The 25,812-nt window shown below is 44.0% G+C and overlaps 1 protein-coding gene across 1 annotated transcript; it reads left to right on the top strand.

Moving 5' to 3' along the window:
- Positions 1-25,274, top strand: LOC108895902 (SLIT-ROBO Rho GTPase-activating protein 1-like). The gene is given in 24 exon segments (XM_018694878.2): positions 1-456; positions 8,283-8,478; positions 8,661-8,715; positions 8,809-8,916; positions 10,552-10,614; positions 11,180-11,377; positions 11,542-11,670; positions 11,778-11,999; positions 12,615-12,716; positions 14,380-14,577; positions 14,672-14,756; positions 14,834-14,861; positions 14,999-15,032; positions 15,229-15,289; positions 15,781-15,858; positions 15,952-16,086; positions 17,478-17,583; positions 18,438-18,662; positions 19,832-19,911; positions 20,301-20,481; positions 21,898-22,029; positions 22,493-22,525; positions 22,527-22,824; positions 22,947-25,274. Coding segments are annotated over 24 exon segments (3,276 nt in total). The 5' UTR covers positions 1-389; the 3' UTR covers positions 23,409-25,274.
- Positions 25,275-25,812: the final 538 nt, after the last annotated feature.

The following is a 25,812-nucleotide window of genomic DNA, read 5'->3' as shown; positions in this document are numbered from 1 at the left end:
GTGTGATTGCACGTTTGGCACGAGCTGAAGCAGAAGCAGCTTTTTATTTAACTCTCTCTCTCTTTATATCAACAGGATGGATTTTGCGGGTCCTCTCAGCGGCAGCGGTCACGAGTGGGTAATTTCTCTGTGAGTGTGCGTGATTTTTCACGCGCGTCCCCACCTCCTCCCTCCCTCCCTCCTCCTGCTGCTCCTGCTCCTCAGCGTGGAGGTGCGGGGCCACTACTGACTGTGTTGTTGCGGCACTGGATGGATCTAACGAGCATGTTTGCGGGTGAAGTCTCGGGCGGTGCACACGGAGGGAAATAAACCGGGAATTTTATATATATTTTTTGCTTCTTCCGTTTTTTTCTTTCTACCTGCCGATCAGTCACCTGCACTGTGGCGACATGTCAAACTCAAACAAAAGCAAGAAGGACAAAGAAATCCTCGCTGAGTACGAGAGCCAAGTCAAAGGTAAGATCATGAATCTTTTTTTTTTTCCTATGAGCGGCTCCTGCACCTCTGCGGCCAATTCAAGCCAAGTCACACCCACCTTCTCTCACCTATGCATGCTCACATACACGAGCCACAAACATACATAAACACATGCACGCACACACACACACACACACCTGTCTGCCAGTGCTCATGCCCATGCAGTGAATCCAGGCAGGGTATGTGTGTGTGTGTGGGGGGGGTAGCTGACACCTCACCATGAGACGTCAGGATTTCTGGGTTCATCCTGAGTGCTGCATGGCGCCTGAGGGGGAGGAGGATATATGTGTGTGTGTGTGTGTGTGGAATAAAGGGGGGAGTGGGGGGTGTATCTGTTCTGCAGAGCCCCTTGATCTCTTTCGCCCGTGTGTGTGTGTGTGTGTGTGTGTGTGTGTGTGTGTGTTTGTGTGTATTTCAGAAGGTTTTTTACGCTCAGACCTGAGGCGAGTGTGTCCTAGTCTGGGAGTCTTTCTATTGGTATTCCTCTGAGGCTGTGACTGCAGCAGTGTGTGTGTGTGTGTGTGTGTGTGGTCTACATAGATTACCTGCTGGCCTGCTGCTAAACTAAACTGGCGACCTGTTTAGATGATGACAACCTCAGTCCCTGAAATAGTGGTTGCCATGACCGTGGGACAGCCCCCCTCCTCCTACTCCCCTTCCTCTTCCTCCTCCTCTTGGCTACCATCATCCCTGCTTCATTGTCGTGGCAGCGGCGGGTGACGGACAAGTCAAATGACCTTTTCTGAAAACTACAAGCCTCATTTTCAATCTCTGAACCAGAGGGAGTGATGGAAAATTTTGTTGTGCAGCTCTTTCACCTGCTGTGGAGGCTCAGTTCAAAATGTCCGACCTTTACTAGCGCGACACCTTATTCGGACACCTGCAAATGCCGTTGGAGACAGCCGGGGCACAACCTCTTTTTTTCTGCCTTTTGTTCAACCTCAGAATCTCTCTCTGACTAGATTTGTTCAGCTGTCTCTGACATGCAGTCTGTAGCTCACTCTTCCCTCTCCACATGGCTCATCACACTTGTTCTTCCAACATTCACTTGTCACCTACGCCCACACCATCACCATCACCACTGCCAGCACTTTCAGCTACTAAAAGGAGCTTTTTAAATCCACGCCGTCTACTCTGAGGAGTATGAGGAGGAGGAAGCGTGTGTTTTCATTCTTCTTCACCTCGTCAGTGTGACATACCTTTCTTCTCTCTGTACACAGACACACAGTTGAACGCACAATGAATCCACACAGACTCTGAGTGATTAAATTTAATGGAGAGTAGTAGAGAGCGTGCCAGCCCCCAAGTGAGAAGTGTGTGTGTTGTTTTTGCTTGTGTTTGTGATTTTGTGCGTGCATGTGGCCCTTGCTCTGGCGCCCCGCCAAGACCTACTTGGGGATGCCCTGCATTGTAATGACCACTCAGATAAAGGCCCCCCACCCCAGCTGCTCCCGGACTGACTGGCCCTCTCTGCGCCCCTGTCGCCTCCTGCCGAGAGCCAAACGTATAGATCTGTTGTTGTAACTATGTGCTTTCCAAGTCTGCCTCCCTGCTCTGGCTCCTGATTGGTTGATGCAGGAGGTGGTGTGTAATGTATACACAGGAGGTGGCCGCCGGTCTCTCTCTCTCACGAGGAGGCGGGGTCTGCTCGCTGAGGTGAGGTGAGCCTTTTGGAAAGGTAGCGGAGGAATTATGCACAGTGCTGACAATACATATTTGAGTGCTTCATAATGCTCTGGTTTGAAATGCATTGAGCGCGCACACTGCTCCCCATGTCGGACCGTCACCTCCCGGGCGTGTGACACCTCCTCCTCCTGCCCGAATGAATGAGATGAGGATCGTCTTAATGAGAAAATGCAAATGAAAAGGGGGAAAAGAAAAAGAAGCTCTGCAGGGGGAGAGGAGAGACAGACGCGAGGCAGAGGAGGCAGAGATGAAGTGTTTCCTGCTGCATGCTGCGGCGGCTGCAGCAGCAGCAGCTCCTGTTTTTTTGCCTGCGTGTGCATTCAGGTGATTAGTGACTTCACATCTGTACACCTGCAGGACAGACAGACAGACAGACAGACAGGGATGGAAGGAGAATAAATTAAGGAGCCAGATGATGAAGTGACTCCTCACTGAGTAAATGTTCTGCAAGGCCACGATCAGTGTGCACATGTGCGTCCATTTCTTAATGATGATCCAGCAGTACTCTGCCCCTGTGTCCTTGAACCTGGTCGTCATGGTGACGGCCAGCTTCCTGTTCTTGTGACATCACACCCACAAATGTACTGTGTGTGTATGGTACTGTGCAAAAGTTTTAGGCACATCCCAAAAACATCTGTCTCAGGCAGTTATTTTATGTCCTCTACTCTAGGGACAAACATCCTTTTGCAAATACTAAAATATTTCAGTGAGATATTTTCCTGCTTAGAAATAAAGAAAGGAAGTGGCAGGCTACTTTCCAGAAAGTAGCATGAGTAATATCTAGGTTAAACCAAAATCATTAACTGGAACAGAAAAGGTTGTGTTGGGGGAATAAAACTGAGGTGTGTGAACTGTGAGGTTGCTGAAGAAGTAACAGGAAGGAAATCCAACAGACAAAAGTCACATCAAGCTGACCTCCCTTCAAAACCAAAGGATGTCCAGCAGAAACCAGAGGGACCCTGGTACGTGCATGTACATGTCTTGGTCAGAAGTGGTCTTTATGGAAGACCTGTATCCTCTGATGAGGAAACAAGGCAGAGGAACTCAGCTATGCAGGAAGACACATGAACTGGTAAAATGGCAGCAGGTGCTCTGGACTGATCGAGTCCAAATTTGAAATATTTGGCTCTAACACAAGGCAGATTGTTCACTGAAGGGCTGCAAAGATGAGGCAGTGAGGCTTGGTGGATGTTTCCAGTCGGTTTAGGCTACATTTCTGCAAATGCGTAGGCCCTGTTCACACCTGGCATCAATATGTGTCTCGAGGAAGTGGACAGCTCTGGTGGTCTCCTCAGTGGTGTCTGGTCAGTCCTAAATTCATTCTGCAGCTGGACAATAAGGAGTCCTGCAGCAGATGGTCTGACCCCCACAGCGTCCTGATCTCAGCATCATGGACTCAGTCTGGGATTAGACAAACTAAATCCACAGTAGATGCTGCAACAACCAACCAGTACTGATCTGATGTAGTTCTCTCTGTTTACTGCACTTTGCGTGAAGCATCCTCTCATCTTCAAGTACCTGAAGCTTTATGCTCACAGATAAACACTCTTCTCATTATAAAAGTGAACACAGGCGAGGTTTAGATGGATAAGATCGGCGTAATGAATCACATGATAATTAATGAGTCAGTCACCTGCCTCATCACCAGCTGGAAGCAAACACTCCCTTGGCCAGTTTGAGAGGCAGGAAGGATGGAGGGCAGTCAGCCTTCTGACAACTGATGTTAGAATCAATTCTTTTGGAAGTTTGTTAATTGATAAATGGTTCTCTGACATGTCATAAAAAATTCCTATTATAAAATCCAACTATCCAATGCTATGTCTCCAAATTGTGTGTTTTATCCTGACCAACTGTCCAAAACTCAAGCATATTCAGGTTACCATGATACATGACAAAGAAAAGCAGCAACTCTTCACAGCTGAGGAGCTGAAACCAAAGAAGAACAGATGAAACTGGTTCTTCCACCTCTGACTTTTGCAGCTAACCTCACAAGTGTCAGTCTTATAGAACCAGGAGGAGTATTTCCTCTCTGACAGCCAAGTTGGGTCAAAGCCCGTCCTCCTCCTATGCTTGTCGGGGGGTTCAGCTGTAACAGCAGGAGAGCTGCTAGTGTTCTGGCCAGGACCAGCCTCCCTGCCATCAGTAGCAGAGCTGCTAGCGTTGTCACTGCTGTCACCAGATTGCATGTGTTTAAAAAAACAGTGATATTTTGGCATGACTCTCAGACTTTTGGTGTTGGTGTCTGTCCATCTTTGGTTTTCAAGGGATTTATAACACTTGTCTCTCCCATGGTACGGAAACACTGGAATAGTGGAAGTGATTTCAGTGTGGACCATTGAGTGCCATCAATTAGACAGGTACTGATGGACAGAGGAATAATTTTGATGAAATCAGTTTCCAGACAAACAAAGAGAACACAGCTGAAATCATTTCACTGCTGGAGTTCAGACTCACAGAGAGGAAAGTCCAGATGCCTGTCATCTCCAGGTGCTAATCACATTCAGGTTTTTGGCATTTTTTTCCCTGTTGGTTTTATTTGAACAAATTACAGGATTTTTTGGGATCTGCTCCAGCTCCAAACAACCTCAGACCAGAGCTGTGTGCACATACTCTCACTAATGTGGAGTAACAGAGGTGATTGAAATTAATCTAATTTAACTTTGTAGTGAAGATTTGACAGATCCAGACTTAAGGCAGCATTGATAGTGTTTAGAGCAGCAAATGTTAAAGGTTTTCTGTGATTTCAGAAAAACTGACTCCTATTTGTATGGAAATGTTGCAAATTGTCTCTTTAAACAAACTTGATGATTGTGCATCATCTTCATCCTCTGAATTGGTTTCACGCTTTGACCTTTGGCGGTGTAGCAGGGCCTGAACGCACCATCCCTCCAGCAAAAGCAGCAAAACGAGCTCTGGGGAGTTTTCAGATTGAATCAGTCCAGAGATTTCACGAGACAAATTCTTTATGCTCGGTATACTGTCTGCATACTTTTCCCCCGTGTCAGTGTTTCGCCACATTGTGCTGTGCTGACTGTAGCTCCTCTGATCAAAGGGGCTGAGTCTTGTCGTTGGGGGTGTTACGAGGACACACAAGGAGGTTTCTAAGTAGAAGCATTTCAGACATCAAAAGGTAAAGCGTGGTGGATGTCCTCCTTTCACTTTCAATTGACTGTGATCCAAACAAAGGAGTTTCATTGATATAATCTCACCACCTCAGTGGATCTGCTTGAATCCTCCTCCTTCTCGGCAGAATTAAACCTGAATCTTTTTCTCCTTCATCTGACACAGGCGGGCACTCTAACAATTATTTTCATTAGCAGTGACTCACCAGACAGCTAATCTGATTATTTTCTTGATTCACTGATTTATTGTTTAGTGTATAAATTGGCAGATTATACTAAAGAATGTAAATCATTATATACTAAATACTAACATGCCAACATTTCATGGCAGTTCATCTAATAGTACTTTAAATATTTAACTTTGGACAAAATTGGTGAACTGACCGACTGATTCGTAAAAAGGAAAAATGTAGTTGTGTGTTTGCATCCAATGAGGATTTCAACTCAACAAATGATTTTATCTGTGCCTCTGGAGCAGCTCAGCCTCTGATGGATGTTCATGTAAAGAGGCGAAGTCTCACATCATTTTGTAGGCAATGAAGTTTGCGTTTAACCCCTTTGATGTGGAGTCTGAAATCCCCACAGAGAGTATGAGTGGGATTCACAATAAAAGCAGAAAAAGAGTCTGCTGCACAGAGTTAGTCCCCTGCATTACAGGAGATTAAATGCATCACGAATAATGATTCTTGTTCTTTAGTGAAATGCTGAACTTTTAGGAGTAACGCTGTTGATAGTGTAACAAGCAGCTATTTGATGAAACATTAGGAAAACAGGCAGTCAATGAAGTTGAGCTCGTAAAGTGTTTTTAAGAGGTGAGAAAGTCGTTCAGTGAAAGTTTATAAGTGTGATAATGATGATGAGATGATGGTGGATGTTGTCTGACCCCTGAAACAAAAGGAACCTGCTGTGATTTGTGGCATTTTTTGCTAATGCCACTCTTGTAAGTGTGACTCATACTTCCTGAGGATGTCATCATCTCTAATAAACCATAAATCTGCTTAGAAATCACTGAAACAGATGGTTCAGAACTTGCCTGAGATTCATCACATGTTTACGTTTTCTTCAGTATCACAGTAATCCAGTGATACTTATCTGTACATCCATGGGTACACTGCAAACAGGAACTGTTAATAGCTAATTCGGCATGCTTTTAATGCTGCTTTTACCAAAATGTAAACAAATTTAGGTTAAAAATGGGGCTCAAGCGAATACCAGTAACTGCTTGTAACTGGCATTTTAACAGTTCATTTGACCCTTTTTTATGAGGTCTTGCTCTCCTGATTACTTTAATTTTTTTCTGTCAGACTGGTTCAGGCCTGTATGTTGGTGTTTCAGTAGCACAAAAGTCAAATTTCACTCTGAACTGACCAAGATGTTGGTCCAGTTGCTAATTTGCAGCTGTAATTATCAGTGGAGTGGAGGTGAAAATGACAGAACATTAACTCACAGTGTACTTCTCAAAAATGTCTAACTATTCCTTTAACCATAACATTGCATAAAGCATCAGTAGCGTTTCTATGGTTACTTGCATCTCAACAGAGACTCAACACCAATTTAGAAAAATGATTAAACTGCTGACCGTTGGGACTTGATTGGGATGTCCTGTTTGGCCAATCAGCCAATCAGAAACTAGTATACTCCCTGCTCGGGGTAGAACGTGTTACAGCTGTCAGGGACACGGAGCAGCAAAGCACACATTAATTTATATGAAAGTGTTGCTGATCAACACATTCACAGCGTATGAGAGCAACATGAAATGGCAGCCATTTTAAATTAGTCTGATAACAACAGCAAAACGATGCCAGAATCAATATACACACACACACTAACAGTAATGGAGTTTCATAGACTTGTGGGGACCAAAGGCCATGGCAGTTTTCTGTGGGGATCTATGAAGCATGTCCAGTAAATTGTGTGTGTATATGTGTGTATATATGTGTGTGTGTGCAGCTTATGTGTGTCGATGCGGCAGATCCAAGCTCTTGTCTTCACCTTCCTCATCACATGGTTCACACACAGTGTGTGGTTGCCAAGACAACAGGTAGTGGAGTGGATAGAGTCCCCCAGGGATTGGTGTGTGTGTCTGTCTTTGTGTGTGTGTGAGAGAGAGGTGGAGTTATCATTGTGTATTCTGTACCCGCTCTCCCCTCTCTCCCTCCTGCTGCAGATAGATCCAGCTCTGAAACAGCACGACCAAAGAGTGCAGCCAGGCATTACCATGCTGACTGTAGGACTGACTGTGTGTGTGTGTTTATATGTGTGGGTTTTTCAATGCGGTCAGGAGATGTCGTCCAAGGTGACTCCTCAGAGAAAAATGAACTGTCTTCATCAGCAATTACATAAAGGAATGTAGAGACAGAGAGGGAGTGATGGGAGGAAGAGGAGGTGTGATTAATTGATTACTAGACAGAAAATTAAACAATTAAAATAAAGCAGTTCATCAATTTATCAAGCAAACACATTAAACATTCACTGTTACCAGCTTCTCAAATATGAGGATCGTTTTCTCTGTTTTACGTCGCTGTAAACTGAAATTGAAAACATCAAATTCCGCTGTTCTTGAAATTTAATAGATATGGTTAGTTGGTCCAGACTGAATATATCTCAACAACCACTGGGTGGATTGCCATGACATTTTTGTGCAGGCATTCATGGTCCCCAGAGGATGAATCCTAAGCTGTTTTCACACATAAACACAGTTGCCCTTTACCCCCTTCTGAGTCAGACATGGATCAACGAACCACCTGAGTACGGTTCATGTGTACTTGGGTAGAGTTTGCATCATGTGTGAGGACAATTGCACCAGTACATGGACATGGACTGCCATTTAAAATGTGTATAGTAGTGTACTACTTCTTTGTGTTTATTAGGAGATTGCAGACTTACTAGGTGTATACCGCCACCTGCTGTATTGAGCGTGAAGATGCACAGGTGTACTCGGGTATGGCGCTGCCAAAAATTACATGTGTGTGTGTTCGGGTGTTTATTTGCGTGCAGATGTGCGGACGCAGTTGGTGGAGCAGCAGCGCTGTCTGGAGCAGCAGACGGAGATGCGGGTCCAGCTGCTTCAGGACCTGCAGGACTTCTTCAGGAAGAAGGCGGAGATCGAGACGGAGTATTCCAGAAACCTGGAGAAGCTCGCGGAGAGGTTCATGGCCAAAACGCGCAGCACAAAAGACCATCAGCAATACAAGTAGGACTCTGTGTGTGTGTGTGTGTGTGTCTTTCTATGTTTGTGACGACACATTTCTATCCTAGTGCGGATATTCTGGCTGGTCCTCAGTTTGAAAAGGCTGTTTGAGGGTTAAGACTTAGCTTCAGGGTTCAGGCCAGAATCATTTAAAGGATCTCTCCCTCTCTCTTTCTCTCTTCCAGAAAAGATCAGAACCTGCTGTCTCCGGTGAACTGCTGGTACTTGCTGCTAAACCAGGTTAGTTGTGTGTACTTCTGTGTGTTTGATTTAAACTCTTTTATAAAAGGAGTCAGAGACATTCCTCCAACACTCACTCTCTGTTTCTTCCAGGTGAGGAGGGAGAGTAAGGACCACGCCACCCTCAGTGACCTCTACCTGAACAACGTCATCACCCGCCTCACGCACATCAGCGAGGACTCAGCCCGCCTCCTGAAGAGGGTGAGCTGATATATCTGTTACTCTAGAGCTGCATTGTTGTCGAGAAAATATATTCACTATCACTCCCATGTGTAGTACACCATCTTGCTGCCTAAAATACTCCCTAGAGCACCAAATGGAGATTCATCTGCAACTGAAATTAGTTCCCGTGATCCTTGGCTCCTGGAGCAGGAAGTGCTGTCGCTGTAACAAACAAACCAAACTCTGTTCATAATTCTTGATATTTTCAGAGTTTCCTGGCTGGATATCAGAGATGAACGCTGGTTTTTAATGACTTCAGAGTCTTTTTAACTGATCTACAGTTCAGCATTACTCTTGAACTTGCTGGACCTGATTCCAGCAGTTTAAGCTGCTGACTGTCACTCAGTTAGAGGGAGATCATACCTACTCACCACAGTTACACAGAGCAGGAGCAGGTGTTCAGGGAGCAGAGTGGGAATGACAGAGGCTCCATTCTCCCTGTTACAAGTCAGTGAACCATCACAGTGATTCTGCAGCTTTTAAGGTTAAATAGTTGCATTATATTGTTTAAAGGAAAATACAAGTACCATAGTATTGTGCTGAAGTGCAGTACTTGAGTAAATGTACTCTATTATCCCACCACTGAGAGCTCTACTTGTGTGCAGAGCTCTAGGCTTTTTCATACAGCTTCTTTAAGTAGAAGAGTTGATTCTAATGAAAAGTAAAGTCAGTATTCCCCTGAGCTCTGCTGGGCTGCCTCAGAGTTTAGCAAATTAAACACGCACTCGCACACATGCACGCATTTCACCGCCTCCAACTTCAGCTCAGCGTGTTCATTATTAATCTCTCTTCCGGCTCGTCTTTTATTCATGCTAACTAAAGTGCAGCGGCTGCCGGCAGCTATAAACAGTAAGACCTCCATCACTTCAGTGCGTCCTCTCAGAAACTTCTGCTCCGAGGAGGGACGACGGGAAGAGAGAGACGGGCCGAGTGGCCATGACAACGCCGACAGCCCCCGTGGCCATGGCTACAGGCTCAGCTGATCTTTTCTCAGCGGGCGCCATGGGAACGGGATTCATCCATCCTGGGATTCCACAGTCATTTAGCATAATGCAATATTAATGTGGCACCGCACTGCCACATAACTCCTTTCTCAAACCGGGTGGCTGTTTAATGCATGAGACAGAAATTCGGTCTGAGCGCAGGCAGCAGAACGTGGCTTGTTTCATTTATGAATTCATTTGTTTGTGTGTGGTCAAATCCATTTATTTATCTGATGGTGTTCAGACATCCTGATAGATCGCCAGTATTTCTTTACACTGATGCACAGTGGCGAAAGATGTGCTCAGATCCTTTATAAATTTATATGCTTTTAGTAAGAGTGAATAAAAACGCTCATAATGATGCTTATCATGTTTTTTTATGCAAAATCTTAATCTGAAAAGTAACTACAGCTGTCAGGTAAATATAGCGGAGTAAAAAGTACAACATTTCCCTGTGAAATGTGTTGGAGTAGAGGTTTAAAGTAGCAGAAAATGGAAATACTTGACCTCAGATTTGTACTGTAAATGGTTACTTTCCACCGCTGCTGACACACTCTGTGAATCCATGTATTTGCCTCATGCTGATGATATTTTTCCTCTTCTCATCTGTGTCTTTTTGCTCCTCTGCCAGAGTAAGGAGATCATCTTTCAGCTTCAGGAAGACCTCATGAAGCTTCTGAATGAGCTTTACACCGTAAGTGGAGCACACTTGTAGAGGATGGTGGATTTTTGTGAGTCTGAAAGCAGGATGATTAAAATCACAACTACACCTTAGGTTTTACTTTGACAGCTCCAGCCATCAGCTTCTGCTGCACTTACAGTACCTGTTGGGAAGAGACCTGTTTGAGATAAAGCAGACTGTTTTTATAGTTGCCTGTAAAAACGACCTGCAGAGAGAAATCAACAAGAAACTTCCTGTAGGATTTGTTCAGAGATCAGTCTGAAACTCGTATCTACAGCATTGCCATACTGGGTGGTTATTGTGAGCCACTTTTCTTTAACAAGGCAGGTAAAAGTTTGATTTTGCCTTGAAGGAGAATATTTGCTGATTAATGGTTGTCAAATGTCAAGGTTTATTTTAAGTCAGACTGCAGGCCTTAAAAGCTTCTTGTCCAAACACTGGAGATCAGATTAGACCAGACCTGATAACCTTGAGGAATAAAAACAGTTGACCCCAGCTGAATTGTAATGTTGTTTTCCAGTTTTTTTGTGGTCCATTTGGTTCAGAGGCTGTGCTATAATGGGCTGCTGTTACCTAGGTGATGAAGACATATCACATGTACCACGCGGAGACGATCAATGCTGAAACCAAGCTGCGGGAGGCGGAGCGTCAGGAGGGTCGCGTGAAGGGCGTGTCGGGGACGGGCGGAGGGGTGGAGCCTGTGTTTGGCCTGCGGATAGAAGAACGTCACCAGAGACGCAACGCCGCCCGCAAGATGGAGAAGATGAGAGAGAAGGTACGGGGTGCATCAGTTCCAATAACTGAATCCACATTACACTAAAAATCACTGGGTTACTGGACGTACATGTACCCATGAAAGCCACCTACAAGGCACCTACAGTAGATGTGGATTGATAAGCAGTATTTTCATCTTTGCTTGTCTGTTTCTTTCTTCATTAGAGGAAGGCAAAGTACTCAGAGAACAAACTGAAAGCTCTTAAAGCCAGGAATGAATATCTGCTGACTCTGGAGGCCACCAACGCCTCCGTCTTTAAATATTATATCCACGACCTGCCTGACATCATAGACGTGAGTATATGTTTGTGGCTCAAATTAGCTCTTCATTACTAGAGAGAATTTTGTGTCTAAAAGCAGGGTGCCTCCCTACCACCCCCCACCCCCCAACTTTGTGTCAGTGCTGTGACCTAGGGTACCACTCCAGTCTGAGTCGGGCTCTGAGGACCTACCTATCAGCCGAACTGAGCCTTGAAGCCTCCAGGAGGGCGGGTCTGGAGGTGCTGGAGGGAGCCGTGGAGGGCCTGGACCCCGCCCGCGACAGGCAGCGTCTGCTGGGCCTCTACCCCACTGCCTTCTGCCCTCCGCAGCGCTTCAGTTTCCAGGCCCACATGGGCGACACAGTCAGTATATCGCACCACGCAGTTTGTTTGTATTTCAGAAAGTAGGAAAGTTTTACAACTCAGGAGTCAAACATTTTTCACTCATGACAAAAAAAATTCTGAATAAAAGTGATATGCAAAATATGACATTAATTTTAAAATATTTATTTCGAAAGAATTAATGTCAGTACTCTTTACAAAGCTGCAACCCTTACTGAATTTTTTTTTGCCCCTGACATTCTCAAACTATGATTTCCTTTTTCAAAATAAAAGACTCTGTTCAATGGCAGTCCAAAAATTCTGATGTGGACGACAGTTCAGGTAAATAAAGGCAAAATTCAATGTTACTCTTTCCAAATAAGAACTGCATATAAAGTTTATGTAGATGAGAGACTTTTACTGTATATTCTGAGGCCAGGCAGGATTAATCAAGTCATTTAATGAGGTCTCTGGAACTATGTTTTGGTGTTTAAATGTTACTGTAGAGTTTGGGCACTGGTCTGAATCCTGACATATGCTTCACTAGTTAAATTGGTGTATGCACTACTGGGTCTACATGAAGACACATCTTAAAGCTTTGTTTTCTCTGGACAGCAATTTTTCTGATTGTCGTGTCATTTTTCCACATCCTGTCAGGTGACCCAGATCGCGTCTCAGCCTCAAGTCCAGGCTGAGCTTACCCTCCGCCTCACACAGCTCCAGACCCGCCTGGCGTCGCTGAAGATAGAGAATGAAGAGGTGAGACACACAAACAGTTCTATTTTATATGCTGCACATCAATCATAGGTTTTGATCTGATGTTTGTTCTCCTGTTTTTCTGCCTTCCTTATCGTTTTATTCCTGTATCTTTGTTTTTATTGTTGGTTTCATTGGTTTTGAGAAATGCTATCCAAATGAACTTATACAAGGAGCAAGACTGTGCCTACAACAAATCTGGCTGCCATACCCTTCAAAATAGTCACCAACAAATCTGAATTTTTGAGGCCATTTTTCTCAGGCACATACAGATCCATCCTTTCTTAAACTTGCCTCTCACTAACATTACTGTGTTCCAGTTTTTGAATAACAAACCTGTGTAGTCTAGATCTTTCTCCTGGAGATCATTAATGTTTGTATTAACTTTCCTGGCAGTTTGTTCAGTTGTTGTTGAGATATTGTGCTCTGGCTTCAAGTGTTGTCTGTCTGATACAGTGGCCAAAATCGTCACTGATTACAAATTAAAATGTTTTTCTGACGGTAACAAACTTTGTGCAAAGTTATGGTAATTTATACTGTTTTAATGGGGTGATAATGTAACAGATGTAGCCTCCAAAAATAAACTTGTACCATCTGAAGGCGACTGTGCTGCAGCCTGTGGCCTCGTCGGTGTTGTTGCGGCTCAGACTGGAGTGTTGTGTGCACAGAGGGCAGCTGTTAACTCACCCTGAAGGGCATAAAAACGCTGAAGGAGTCTGGATTAATGAGCTGCATCTGCACGTCTCAGCAGCTCATAGATACACACGTAGAAACAAACACATCCTGATTATCATATACAAATAAAAACACTTTTATGCCCATTATCTTTGCTGTAAATACAAACACACTCTGCATAATATACACAAACAGAGCAGTTGTGCTCCGGCGTGCACACCTCATCAAACATTCAGGAAAATGAAACTCCACCCTGAAACAATTACAAATTCATAATTCATAACTCGTGATCCATGAAGCCGAGTGTGCAGTAATGAAAATTATTTAGGTTTTCAGCCTAGTCATCCTTCCATGTACGATGGGCACATGCAGGGCTTGTAACAACCCTCAGAGCAGAAGCCTTAACTGGTTAAAGTTCCTCAGAGTGATGTGTGTACAGTATGTGGTAGAGAAAAAGGCTTTTATCAACTTAAGTTGCTGGATGGATTACTGAACAGGTTTACCAGGCTGAAAAGACCTAAGACAGACACAACATGAGTAAAGACAGATGCACAATAGCTGCAAGGAAACACAAGACGACTAAGAACAGGTAAAACAAAGAGATGGAAAACGCGACCAAAAAACAGATGCTAAATTAGTAAAAATAGATTCAAAATGACCAAAAAGAGACATAACATGCAAATGATTTTCATCTGTCAAAGCAATGAAACTTTGATCTCTCTTACCAGCCTGTATCATGGGTTTAATAATTTATTCATTAATGTAGGCAACTTATTTATTTAAAATGATCAATGGTTTTTATGATTAAAACAAAAACCAGACCATAAGGATTGAATGTATATAAACAGCGTAAGTTTTATCTGACCCTTCACGCCAAAGTCAGGAATCGGTGATCTGAGACTGAAAACAATCCTCCACACTTGTATTCCCATGTTGATGTGAAGTGCTCAAAGCAAAAAAGGATTACATTTTCTGTCCCCACTCCTTGCAGGTGAAGAAGACCTGGGGTGCAACGCTGACCACCCTGCAGGACATGACGGTGCTGGATGACTACGATGTCTCCCAGAGCTTCACCCACAGCCCGTCCTCCGAGTCGGTCAAGTCCAGCGTGTCGGACGGCTACTTGAATAAACCGAGTCTGGCTAAGAGACGGGCCAATCAGCAGGAGACGGAGCTCTTCTACTTCACTGTGAGAGAATGGCAGAGTGTGATGTTCATACTTAGCCACAGTTACTAATAGTGCAAGAAATATAAACTTAGCAGACTTATTTTTCAATCCTCAGAAATTCCGCGAGTATCTGGAGGGGAGTAATCTCATTTCCAAGCTCCAGGCCAAACACGACATACTGAAGAAAGCCTTAGCAGAGGGTAAGATGCACAGAAAATCTCTCTCACTTTCCTGCTGTCTTATTATACACATGGTAATCAGCATTTTTTTATTACAGGTTATAAAGCTGAGCTTCTAACTACGAGGTAAGGCATTATTTCATGTCGCAGTGCATATTTTCTCTTCATGGTAATAATAACTGTTACTTCCCAGCCCACCACTTCAGTTTTAGCGCTGTGAAACTGAGACACTCCTCTCTTCTCCTTCTTTTTGCTCATTACAGTCGTGGGCGGAAGAACTCCCATAGCAAGCACCAGGTAGAGTTTCACTTCTATCAGGCTTCAGGTTGTTTTGGTCTGCTGTGTGTGTGTGTGTGTGGTAATACCTAACAGTCAGGGGTGTTAATATCCAAAATCCAGTAAGAGCTGCAACCAATAAGCAGAATTAATAAAGTATAAATAAAGTATAAACAATAACCAACCTTAGCTGTGTTCTTGATGACTGTGTTAATAGGATTCAACCAAAGCCATACCCTTGCTGGTGGAGAGCTGCATCCGCTGCATCAACCTACACGGTGAGTTTCATGTGTCAGCTTTCAGTGTTATTTGGCTCAGCTCGCAACTTAAAGGAAAAACCTGCCGCAAGGCTCACTGACATACTTTATCTTGGGTTTTGCTTTGGTCTTTTTAAATGGTTTTCCATCACACTCTCAAATTTAGGATGGTATGATGGTATTGAATTTCATTCTATGTGGTATCAAATGGTGTTAAAATGGTTTTTGTATAACATATAAGATTTTAATTTGTTGTTTCCCTCTGTTTCCAGTCTTTGTGTTAAACTAACTAGCTGTAGCCTTATATTTAATGGACAGATATAAGAGAGGCTTCATTTAGTTATTTACTCTTTGGTTGTTTTAAAACTATTAAAAACAGAGCCCACAGGAAGCATACAGTGCACTATATAATGCAAGTATCAGTGGTCCTAAGGTGGAGCCTAGGGGAACATCAGAGGCAGCAGAAGTGATAGAAAAAATATTTGAATAATAACTGAAACTGTTCCCAACAGGTCTTCAGCATCAAGGCATATTCCGGGTGTCAGGATCACAGGTGGAGGTCAACGACATCAAGAACTCCTTTGAGAGAGGTGAGAGATCAACTGGAAGGTCACCTGACGGTCACATGATCAACAGCCTCTGGCGGTTAAGGATGTGGTTGACTCATTCTGTCTGTCATCCAGGTAATGACCCACTGATCGATGAGGAGAGCAACCATGACATCAACTCTGTGGCTGGGGTGTTGAAGCTCTACTTCAGGGGTTTGGAGAACCCACTGTTTCCCAAGGACAGGTTCAATGACCTCATCTCCTGCGTTCGTGAGTACCACCGGCTGTTCACTGTTGATGTGCGACAAAGTACATGTACTTTTGGGTGTCAGGGTTGGACGTGCCTTGAAAACCGCCAAAGGAAGGCATCCAGGAGGGATCCTGATCCTGATCAGATGCCAGAACCAGAAGCAAGACACCTTTTTCCAGCAGAGAACCATGGCCTTAGACTTTGAGATGCTGATCCTCCTCTTGATTAAAAGGTTGAGGCTGTCCAGGATGCCCTCCACTGGTGGTTTTCTAGGCACTTCCTACTGATAGTTGATTTGGGGCTAGACCCAGAAAATGCTAGAAAGATTATATATATCATCTGGCCTGGGAACACCTTGCAATGCTCAAGGAAGACCTGGAAGACAGCCCAGATAAGCAACAGATAATGGATGGATGTGGTTTTTGCTGTTTGGTCGAGCTAGAATGAGACTTTAAGTGGTTTCTTTTGTGCTGATGTTCATTATGTTTGCATGGTGTTTGACTCTTGCCGTGCCAAAGCAATGACCCCAATTCATTGAAACTCACAGACATGATACACTAACATTTTTGAGGATATATTATCTCTGCTGTCAACTGCAAATAAACCTCCAAACTACACGTAGAAGTTTCAGAACTTGCCTGGAAATCCTCCAGTTTTCAAGTTTTCTTCAGTATCACAGTAATCCAGTGATAGTTGTCTCTACAGCCATGAGTACACTGCAAACAGGAACTGCTAGTAGCTAATTCGGCTACTTGTAATGGTGCCAGTTTGCCTGCTGTAAATGTATAACAGGACCAACATGTCAACCAGTTTTCACTCATTCTGCATATCCAGTTCAGTGTATGTGTTGGCTAATAAGTAACAAGAAATTTCAGCTGAGAAATTCCATTTTTATTGTATATTTAATGTAATTCAGAATGTATCCATTGCTGCTTCGTCCACCAGGGAGCACTGACAATTTTTTAAATTGCAAAGTGGTAAAGTTAATAGTTTGACAGAGAAATTTTTAAATGATCTGACTGGCTGTGATTCTTTCTGCTGCAGAAAAATGTGGAAAAGTTGCCAAAACTGACCTTATCACTTGCCGTAACACTTACTGTACATGTGACCTGGAACATTTGTGCTGCTTCCATCTGCACATGAGCTGCTGCCATGAAGCACAGACTGAATCTCTGTCTATCTTCGGCCCACACATCCTCGCTTTCCCTCTCCGTTTCTTTGCCTTTTGTTTCTCTTTAGTGTCTCTTTGTCTTTCTGAAACTCATCTTCTCCTCGGCAGAGATACGGAGCCGGCTGCTTCTCTTTGTGGCGCCGGCTGGTGTTTTTCAGAACATGTCGTTGTGTTACAGACACCTCGTGAAGTCTCAGGGACTGACGACGACTGTTCTGATGTATATGTATTTTGCTGCAGGGATAGAAAACCTGTATGAGAGGGCGCAGTGCATCCGTAAGATCCTGCTGGGCGTCCCGAGGGCAACACTGGTGGTAATGCGTTACCTGTTCGCCTTCCTCAACCAGTGAGTATCCACTTACACAAAACCAGGCACTTACAGTTAATGATAATCGCCCATTTCTTTCCATTTTCCCAGTGTTCCTGTGTGGTGTTAAAGCTGAGGATAGGTGGGAGCAGCCCATAAACCTCTTTTGTACTGAAGGGGGATAGAAGTGCACACTTACAGCATGCAGGGATGATAAAGCAGAGCTCATTTAGTCTCTGCAGCCTCTCAAATAAATATAGAATGAGAGAGCAGTGAGAGATGGAGAGGCAGGAGGTGTGAGCAAGAGTGTGATTTGCAGGTGTGATGTACCAGCTGAATGTATTGATGCATTTATTAGCAAGGTTATGAAGTGCATTCAGCTTCAGTGTCATTAAACCAGGAGCTTCACTGTCATTGTCGAGTAAAAATATTTTTATTTCCATAAGTGCTTCACTTCCAGGTCGTGTGAAAGCTGCAGGCGACATCCCAAGAAACAATCACAGAGACTGAATGTGGCAAAATTTATTGTATGAAGCATTTGATGCACATTTTTAAGCAGTAATTTGATTGTTAAACAAAAATTAGACCATTACATAATGAGCTATGGGGTCGTAATCATATTTATAATTTATAAGCAGCATATAAACATTTGATAAATGATTTATAACACACTGTAATGTAGTTGTAAATAGATATAAGGACATTTTAACTCTATTAATATACAGTATTTGTCAGCAATTCTAAATTTTCCATTGAATACATATTCAGTATTATTATCTTTCATTGACTGTACAGTAGCCTCCAGTTATTGGTGTCCACAGGAGGGGTTAAAGTTGTGAACAAATACATTCATTAATGTTTCACTCCTCCCACACTGTTTCCCTTTCCCACAGCCTTTCCCAGTACAGCGACGAGAACATGATGGATGCCGGGAACCTGGCTATTGTGTTCGGCCCCACCCTCCTGCCCACGCCAGACACGTTGGACCAGGTGGCCTGTCAGGCGCACGTGAACGAGGTCATTAAAACAGTCATCCTGCACCACGACAACATCTTCCCTGACACCAAGGACCTGCCCGGACCAGTTTATGAGAAGTGTATGACTGGAGACCAGTACTGGTGAGGCTGACACAGCAGCATGTAAAATCATTCATACTCATTTATATTCAGTTATTTCATTAGTCGTTAATCACATTCATCTAATTGTAATATCCTTCAAGTGCTCAGTGCAAAAAAACGTCCCATGTGATTATTACACTGTTACATATTATATCATTAGATTATTACGTGTGCAAGTAATGATCATTTTCATCATGGATTAATCATGATCATTTTCTCAACTGTAAGAATTCTGAAAATAAATGAAAAATGCCACCATTATTACCCAGTGACGACTTTACATTGTTTGCTTTGTCCATATAATTGTACAAAACCCATGATTATATTAAAATGATTTAAAGGAAAAGCAGCAATTCCTCACATTTGAAAAGAAAGAAACTAAATATTTTTCTTGCATTTTTAAAAATTTGATGTTGTGCAGTAAAAAGTACAATATTTGCCTCTGAATTGTAGTGGAGTAGAAGTTCAAAGTGGCATGAGAAGAAAATACTTAAGTGAATTACAAGTGTCTTAAATTTGGCTGTTGCTAATGTCTCGCCAGTGTCACTCTGTCGCATATATATAAATATACATCATGAGAATATCTTGGAAACTATAAAACTTTTTCCAAAAGATCATCAAACAATCAGAAAATACCTGATAGAAAAAAGATGCCTGCTGTAACTCCAGGACTTGCCTGAGAAGTTTTCCTCAGTATCACAGTAATCCAGTGATATTTGTCCATACATTCATTTGTACACTGCAAACAGGAAGTGCTAATGGCTAATTTGGCATATTTTTAATGGAGCCAACTAGTCAAAATGTGAACAAATATGGGCTAGAAAGTTTTAGCTGATAGCATACCTCACTGTATCCATGGCAACCTATCAGAAACAGTTTTTTCCCTGGCTGTGGTATTAAACCAGTCTGTAGATGACAATGATCCCTCTCTCTGTCAGTGCACAGTGTGTGTTGTGTTCCTCTTTTCCCATCATAGACTGAACTCTTGACATTCTGCTGTAGCTGTATTGTTGCGTAAACGTCCTCCGTTTCTGGTCAGCAGCCTCCTCTCCCTCTGAATGCGTCCTCCTCCCCTTTGTTCCCACATTGAATAAATGAATGAACGGCGTGTCTCTATCTCTGCTCTCCTCCTCCTCCTCCTCCTCCTCCTCTTCCTCTTCTTCCTGCAGCGAGAGTCCGTTCAGCGAGCCGGGAGCGTTGGAGGAGGCCGAGCCCGACGCTGGCACCGAGACCCAGACCAGCGACGAGGGTACGCCTGACCCCTGACCTTCACACAATCGCCCACACTCCCATCCCGCTGTCTCCTGGTGGAGAGGGGTTGCCACGGCAACAGCAGCCATGGAGACACACCCCCCACCACTACTGCCCTCCCTCCCTCAATGCCCAGTCCAACCCCATCAGCCCTTCCTCCTCTCGCTATCTGAATTAAAAGAAAAGACTTTTCTAACGCTCTTTTCCGATTGGTCGAGCTGTGGGAGGAACAAAGCCTCAGAGACAGCTGATTGACAAGTTCAGGTTCACCTCTATTTTCACGTCTCTTATCTTATATCCCCCTCCTCCTCCTCCTCCTCCTCCTCCTTCTCCTTCTCCTTCTCCTTCTCCTTCCTTCTCCTTCCTTCTCTCTCTCTCCCCTGGCAGAGGGTGAGGCTGTGGAGGCGGTGGCGAGGTTCGACTACGTGGGCCGGTCGGGCCGCGAGCTCTCCTTCAAGAAGGGAGCGTCCCTGCAGCTCTTCCAGCGAGCGTCACATGACTGGTGGGAGGGGCGGCACAACGGCAACCACGGCCTGGTGCCTCATCAGTACATCGTGGTGAAGGACAGGTGAGTGTGCACGCAAACACCTTTCATTTGTTAAGTTTTTACTTGGATTTCCATTTTTCTTTGAGTGCCCCTTTAATTTCAGTTGGTTTCACTGTATGTTTCATAATATTAGAGCTGCAGCTGATAATTACTGCTATAGATTATTTTCTCAGTTAATTCTTTGGTTTATAAAATGGCAGGAAATTGTGAAAATATTCAGTTTACTATAATTTATGATGAGGGATCAAATGTTCACGTATGAGGAGCTGGAGCCATTTTTGCTTAAAAAACAATTGATTATCTAAAAATTTAACAAATAATTTTTTACTGATAGACAAAGCAATTAATGAACTAAATGTTAGACACGTAGATTATCATTTTCTCAATAAACCGATGATTGTTTAGTGTATGAAATGTCAGAGAATGGTATTTTAATGACTGAAACAGTCCAATGATTATCAAAATAGTCACTGGTTAATTTTCTATCCTTTGACTAATCAACTAATCGTTTGATCTCTACATTATATTTGATCTTTTTTTTTTTTAACTGTCAACAAATCCCATGAAAAATTACAAAGTATTATCTGTGTAGCCTGACATAACTGATTCCTGTGGGCCATTGTTACAAACAGTGCCTATACATATTAAATGACTCTTTACATTTTACACACCCACACACTGTGTAAATGTACCAAAGATGTATTAACATTATCTATTATTCTAGACCCAAGTTTGAGTTGCTAAAGAACCGATTGCACAGATTATACAGTTATTTTTATTACGTACACATTCAAAATAATGTTCTTCTACCTAGGTTTTATTTTACCTTTAGTTTCCTTAGTTATAATGCAAAAAATGAATACTCTGTAGTTCAGTCTTAAGTCTAGAATAATACAATAATCTTAATATGTCACTATGTCTCTGGGGATACAGCTACACAATGTGTGTAACATGGAAAGATTGATTTACTCCTGTATATGCACTGTAGTTCATGTGCAGCTGCTTCTAGAAAAAATGATTCATATTTATTTGTTTCTGAAAAGTATCACTCATAAAATGTTTATTTCTATTTTAGCTTGTCATTACAGCCTTATCATAGCAGTAAAATCACAGGTGGAATTAATAAATACCATAAATGATTGTAGTGACTCTTTCTGTGTCATGTCAAAATGGCTGCCATGTAAAAGGTTTTACAGCCACACTTAAGTTCTTTTCGACATAAGTGGCCCATTTGATTCATTGACGAGCTGCGGTGAAGGATGTGGGTGGATTTGTTGCTCACTGGATCCTGTTGATTAACAGACTTATTGGACTGAGGGAGTCACTAACCACACTCTATTGATCAGTTAATTGATGATTGGTGTGTTCTGTTGGTTCAGCTCTCCTGTTTCCAGAGCAGTTTATCCTGATTGAGAGTCTGCTGCTCTGTGTCTTTAGGGCCGACGCCATGTCAGATACGCTCAGTCAGAAGGCGGACAGCGACGGAGGGAGCAGCAGCACCGACGACAAGAGGTCCAGGAGTGAACTTAGCTCCCCCACCGACATCAGGCCGCCAGAGACCTACAACAGGTCTGTCATGTAAGACACCTTCCCGTCGTGACGCAAGGAGAGAGGATGGTTTTAGCTGCAGTGAATGTAAAACCCATTTTTCCAGCTTGTTCTCTCACCTCTAAAAATACCTGCGAATTTCAGCAAGCCGTTATCACAGCTGTTTCTCATGTGACTCGTCTCCCTGTCTGCAGACACCAGACACCTTCCACTTTCATATTCACAGTCTTTCCTAACAATATACTGTATGTCTGACAGGGAATCTGAGACGACAACTGTGCTGAACTGTGGCAGAGATATCAGTGTATTCAGAAGAGCCAGTACAGCAATGTAAAGATAGTCCTGCATGTACACGTGTTCTCCACCCCCTCACTCATTAAAAGCTTTACAACAGTGAGATTCATTTATTCATCAGAAAATAGATGAAGCAACAGTTGCAGCTCTACTGTCCTGAGCTAACAGTGTTCATACTTCTTGATCACAGTCACAGGAGGAAGCGAACCGACGGTTTATTCCGCCCCCCTCGGCCGCTCCAATGACAGCCATGGGAACGGAGGGGTGATGGAGCGAAGCTCTCCACCAGTGACGGGTCACTTCAGTCCCAGGGAGCTGCTGCTGGGACGGGGTCAGGGCTTAACCCCGCCCCTCGACAGCCCGGAGCGCCGCCGTCGCTCCGCTGCCGTGACAATGACGGTGAGCCGGCATGATTCGCTGCGGAGGCCTGAGGACACACCCATCCGGCGCTCGAGCAGCGGGCAGCACGGCTTCAGCGACTCACATCGATCCAGAGCGCTGGACCCCGACACACTGGCACAGGTACACAAACACACACACACAGACAGGCAGTGGTCATTAAAGTTGCATGAATCAGTATTTAAAGTCCAACTGAACTTTTAAAAACTTGGACTCTTCTCAAACCCTCGTCACTCCGCCTGTAGGACATCGAGGAGACGGTGACTGTGGCTCTGGGGGAGCTGAGGCAGCTGGAGCGGCAGGGCTGCAGACCAGCTCCCGACGTGGTGCTGGACACTCTGGAGCAGGTGAAGAACGGTCCCGTCACCACCTGCTCCTCTGAGTCTCCCAGCCCCCACAGCACCCCCAGCACCCCTGGCACGCCAGGAACCCCCGGCACCCCTGGGACTCCTGGGACACCAGGCACTCCCGGGACCCCGAGCCCCCTCAGTCCTCTGAGCCCCATCAGCCCGCTCCCTGGACCTCCACCAGGACCTCCCAGACCGGCCAACCCTTCCCCCGACGCCCTGGGCTCCTTCAAGCCTGTGGCAGCTGCCCGCATTGGGGCTCCACTGCGGCCCCCTGCCCTGAGGCCCAAGCCCATGGTCCCACCTAAGAGCAGCACCCCGCCTCTGCCTCCACCGCTGGACAAATCCTGCACCATGTGAGCCAAACCAGGCCAATAAAAGGCCGAATCAGGCCTACCCGGGCCAAAAATGGGCCAGAAGAGGAGATCAGGGTACTGCTTAATGTTTATAATCAACATGAGGGTAGAAACGGTAGGAAAGACAAAAAGGGTTTTAATGTAGTAATAAAATATAATATATGACATGACCTATGATATGATATGCCATGATATTTATGTGTTGTCAGGTTGGTGTGTACTCTCTAGGTGTGTAGGAGTTTACTTTCTCCATGTATTGAAGCATTTAACAAAGGTTAGCTAAAAGAACTGCTGATAAAGAGATACAGGAGCGAGCGCAGGAAAGGAATCCTGTCCTGTATGAGAGATCACAGTCAGAGAGACATGGGGAGTGTAGTTCAGCTCACGTAAAATGTAGTTTCAGTGACGTGAATGTTGGCTGTACTGTCACAACGATAGGCCTGCGCTAGCTGAAGAGCCTGTCACCAAAAAGGCTGCTGTTTTCTTAGAAACTATGACGATTGGCTGCTGTATCTGTGACGAGTGACTCGATTGGTTAAAAGGAAGAGGACACGGCAGAGTGAAGGCAACACTGGTTCACAACGTCTGTGTGACTTATAATTTATTTTTTTATTTTTTCACTCGGTTCAGCTGCTAAGCTCACTTACACCTCAAACCACGAAACGCCTCTTGAGGTCGTCGGTGACACCAAACTCACGTTATTTAACCAACGTCCAGCTATTTAATGAATGTTTCTAGTATTTAACGACTGTTCAGCCATCTATTGAATGTTCGGTGAGCTGCTGTCGGCAACTCACTAAACTTTTTAACAGCCTTCTTGTGTTTTTTTGGAGGGGGGGAAACCCACGCCCAGACCGGAGCTTCAAATAGGGTGTGAGGGTTGAGTGGTGGAGGGAGCTTGGACAGAGCTTTTTCTGGGATGGGGGTGGGTGTATGATTTTGTTCTTGTTTGTGTGTGTGCGAAAGAAGAAGTTGTGTGTGTTTGTGTGTAGGTGTGTGTGTGTGTGTGTGTGTGTGTGTATGTGTATGTGTGTGTCCTGCTTGCCTGCCCTTGTTCTGCTCCCTTGTAAGTGCAGAAGCACTAGAATAGTGATAGATGATAGATAATTCATGCCTGCCTTGAGTACCAGAACACACAAGTGCAAGTTGGGAAAACTGTGCGAGTGCAAAAAGCATGTCACTTTCTGTATGTGTGTGTGTGTGTGTGTGTGTGTGTTTGTGTCAAAATAATGGTTTACCTGCTTGTTACACTGAAGTCACTAGTTAACCTTAAATTCACAATAAGCTAACAGGGTGGGGCTCTGTGTGTAAATGCCCAAAAAAACACTTGAACAGCACACTGAATGTGGCCTCCAACCAGGCTGGTAACTGATGTGAGTGTGGTGATTAAAATGAGACATGACGTGCTGAGATGGGCTATGGATGCACATCTGTGAGTGTGTGTGTGTGTGTGAGTGAGTGTGTGTGTATGTGAAAGTGCCTTTTTTTTAATCCTTGTCTTTTTTGGGGAGTTGTGAATCCACTCACGCATGTCCTGAACGAAGAGCAGCAGCACTCCGAATGAAATAATCATAAAGTGTTTAGTAGATTTACTGAATTATGAATTCTAGCATTAACCCATTGTGACATTGCACTTTGATGTATAGGATTGTGTACTTGGCATGTAGCATCATAACATGTTGGTGCATTTTAACTCAAAAGGGAGGTTTCTTTGAATGTGTTTGATAATAACGGAAATGGTTTTTGTCTGTTAGTGTTGCTGTATTTGAAAACTGAGCTTCCTAGAGTTGAGCTCATATAGCCAAATGGATTGTATCAATGTGTTGTATTTATATTATAAATAAACCCGAATAAATTAGCATTCAAGTCATTAACTGATTGAACCTTTTCTTTACATGAAATGTCACTAAATGTTTTGTTTGAACACTCAATAAAACCTCCAGGTGTGTTCTGTAAATTAGTGGTTTGTTAAACTTTTTCTGTCACTGCTCCCTCAACTAGTTCATGTCGGTGTCACAACTGAAAGGCAGAAGTGTGTTAGTAATGTGATGTTCCACCAGGAGTCCCCAGAGCACAGGAGGGGTCAACAGTGTTCTCCCAAAGGACAGTCCCTCATCTGGTGTTTGGCTGATGGTGGTGGGAAACGCTGTTTAATGCATCACTGCAAATTCTCCCCTAGGTATTTAACCAACCAGAGGACCCTTGGAACACCTTAAAGGCCTGCTAGAAACCTCCTGAAGGACTACAAGGACCTTGTTAAGGATCACTACAACCTCTAACAAACACCTATAGCCTCCTTAATGACCACCAGAACCATCTGAAGGCCCATCAGAAACCTCCCAAAGGACCTCTACAACCTTCAAGACTTCAAGGCTCATCATCGACCACTAAAACTTACAAAACTACAT

Source organism: Lates calcarifer, linkage group LG18, assembly GCF_001640805.2.
Source record: "Lates calcarifer isolate ASB-BC8 linkage group LG18, TLL_Latcal_v3, whole genome shotgun sequence".
NCBI classification, from domain to species: Eukaryota; Metazoa; Chordata; class Actinopteri; family Centropomidae; genus Lates; species Lates calcarifer.
Note: the sequence above shows the minus strand (reverse complement) of the source record. Positions and strands in the feature narration are given on the sequence as shown.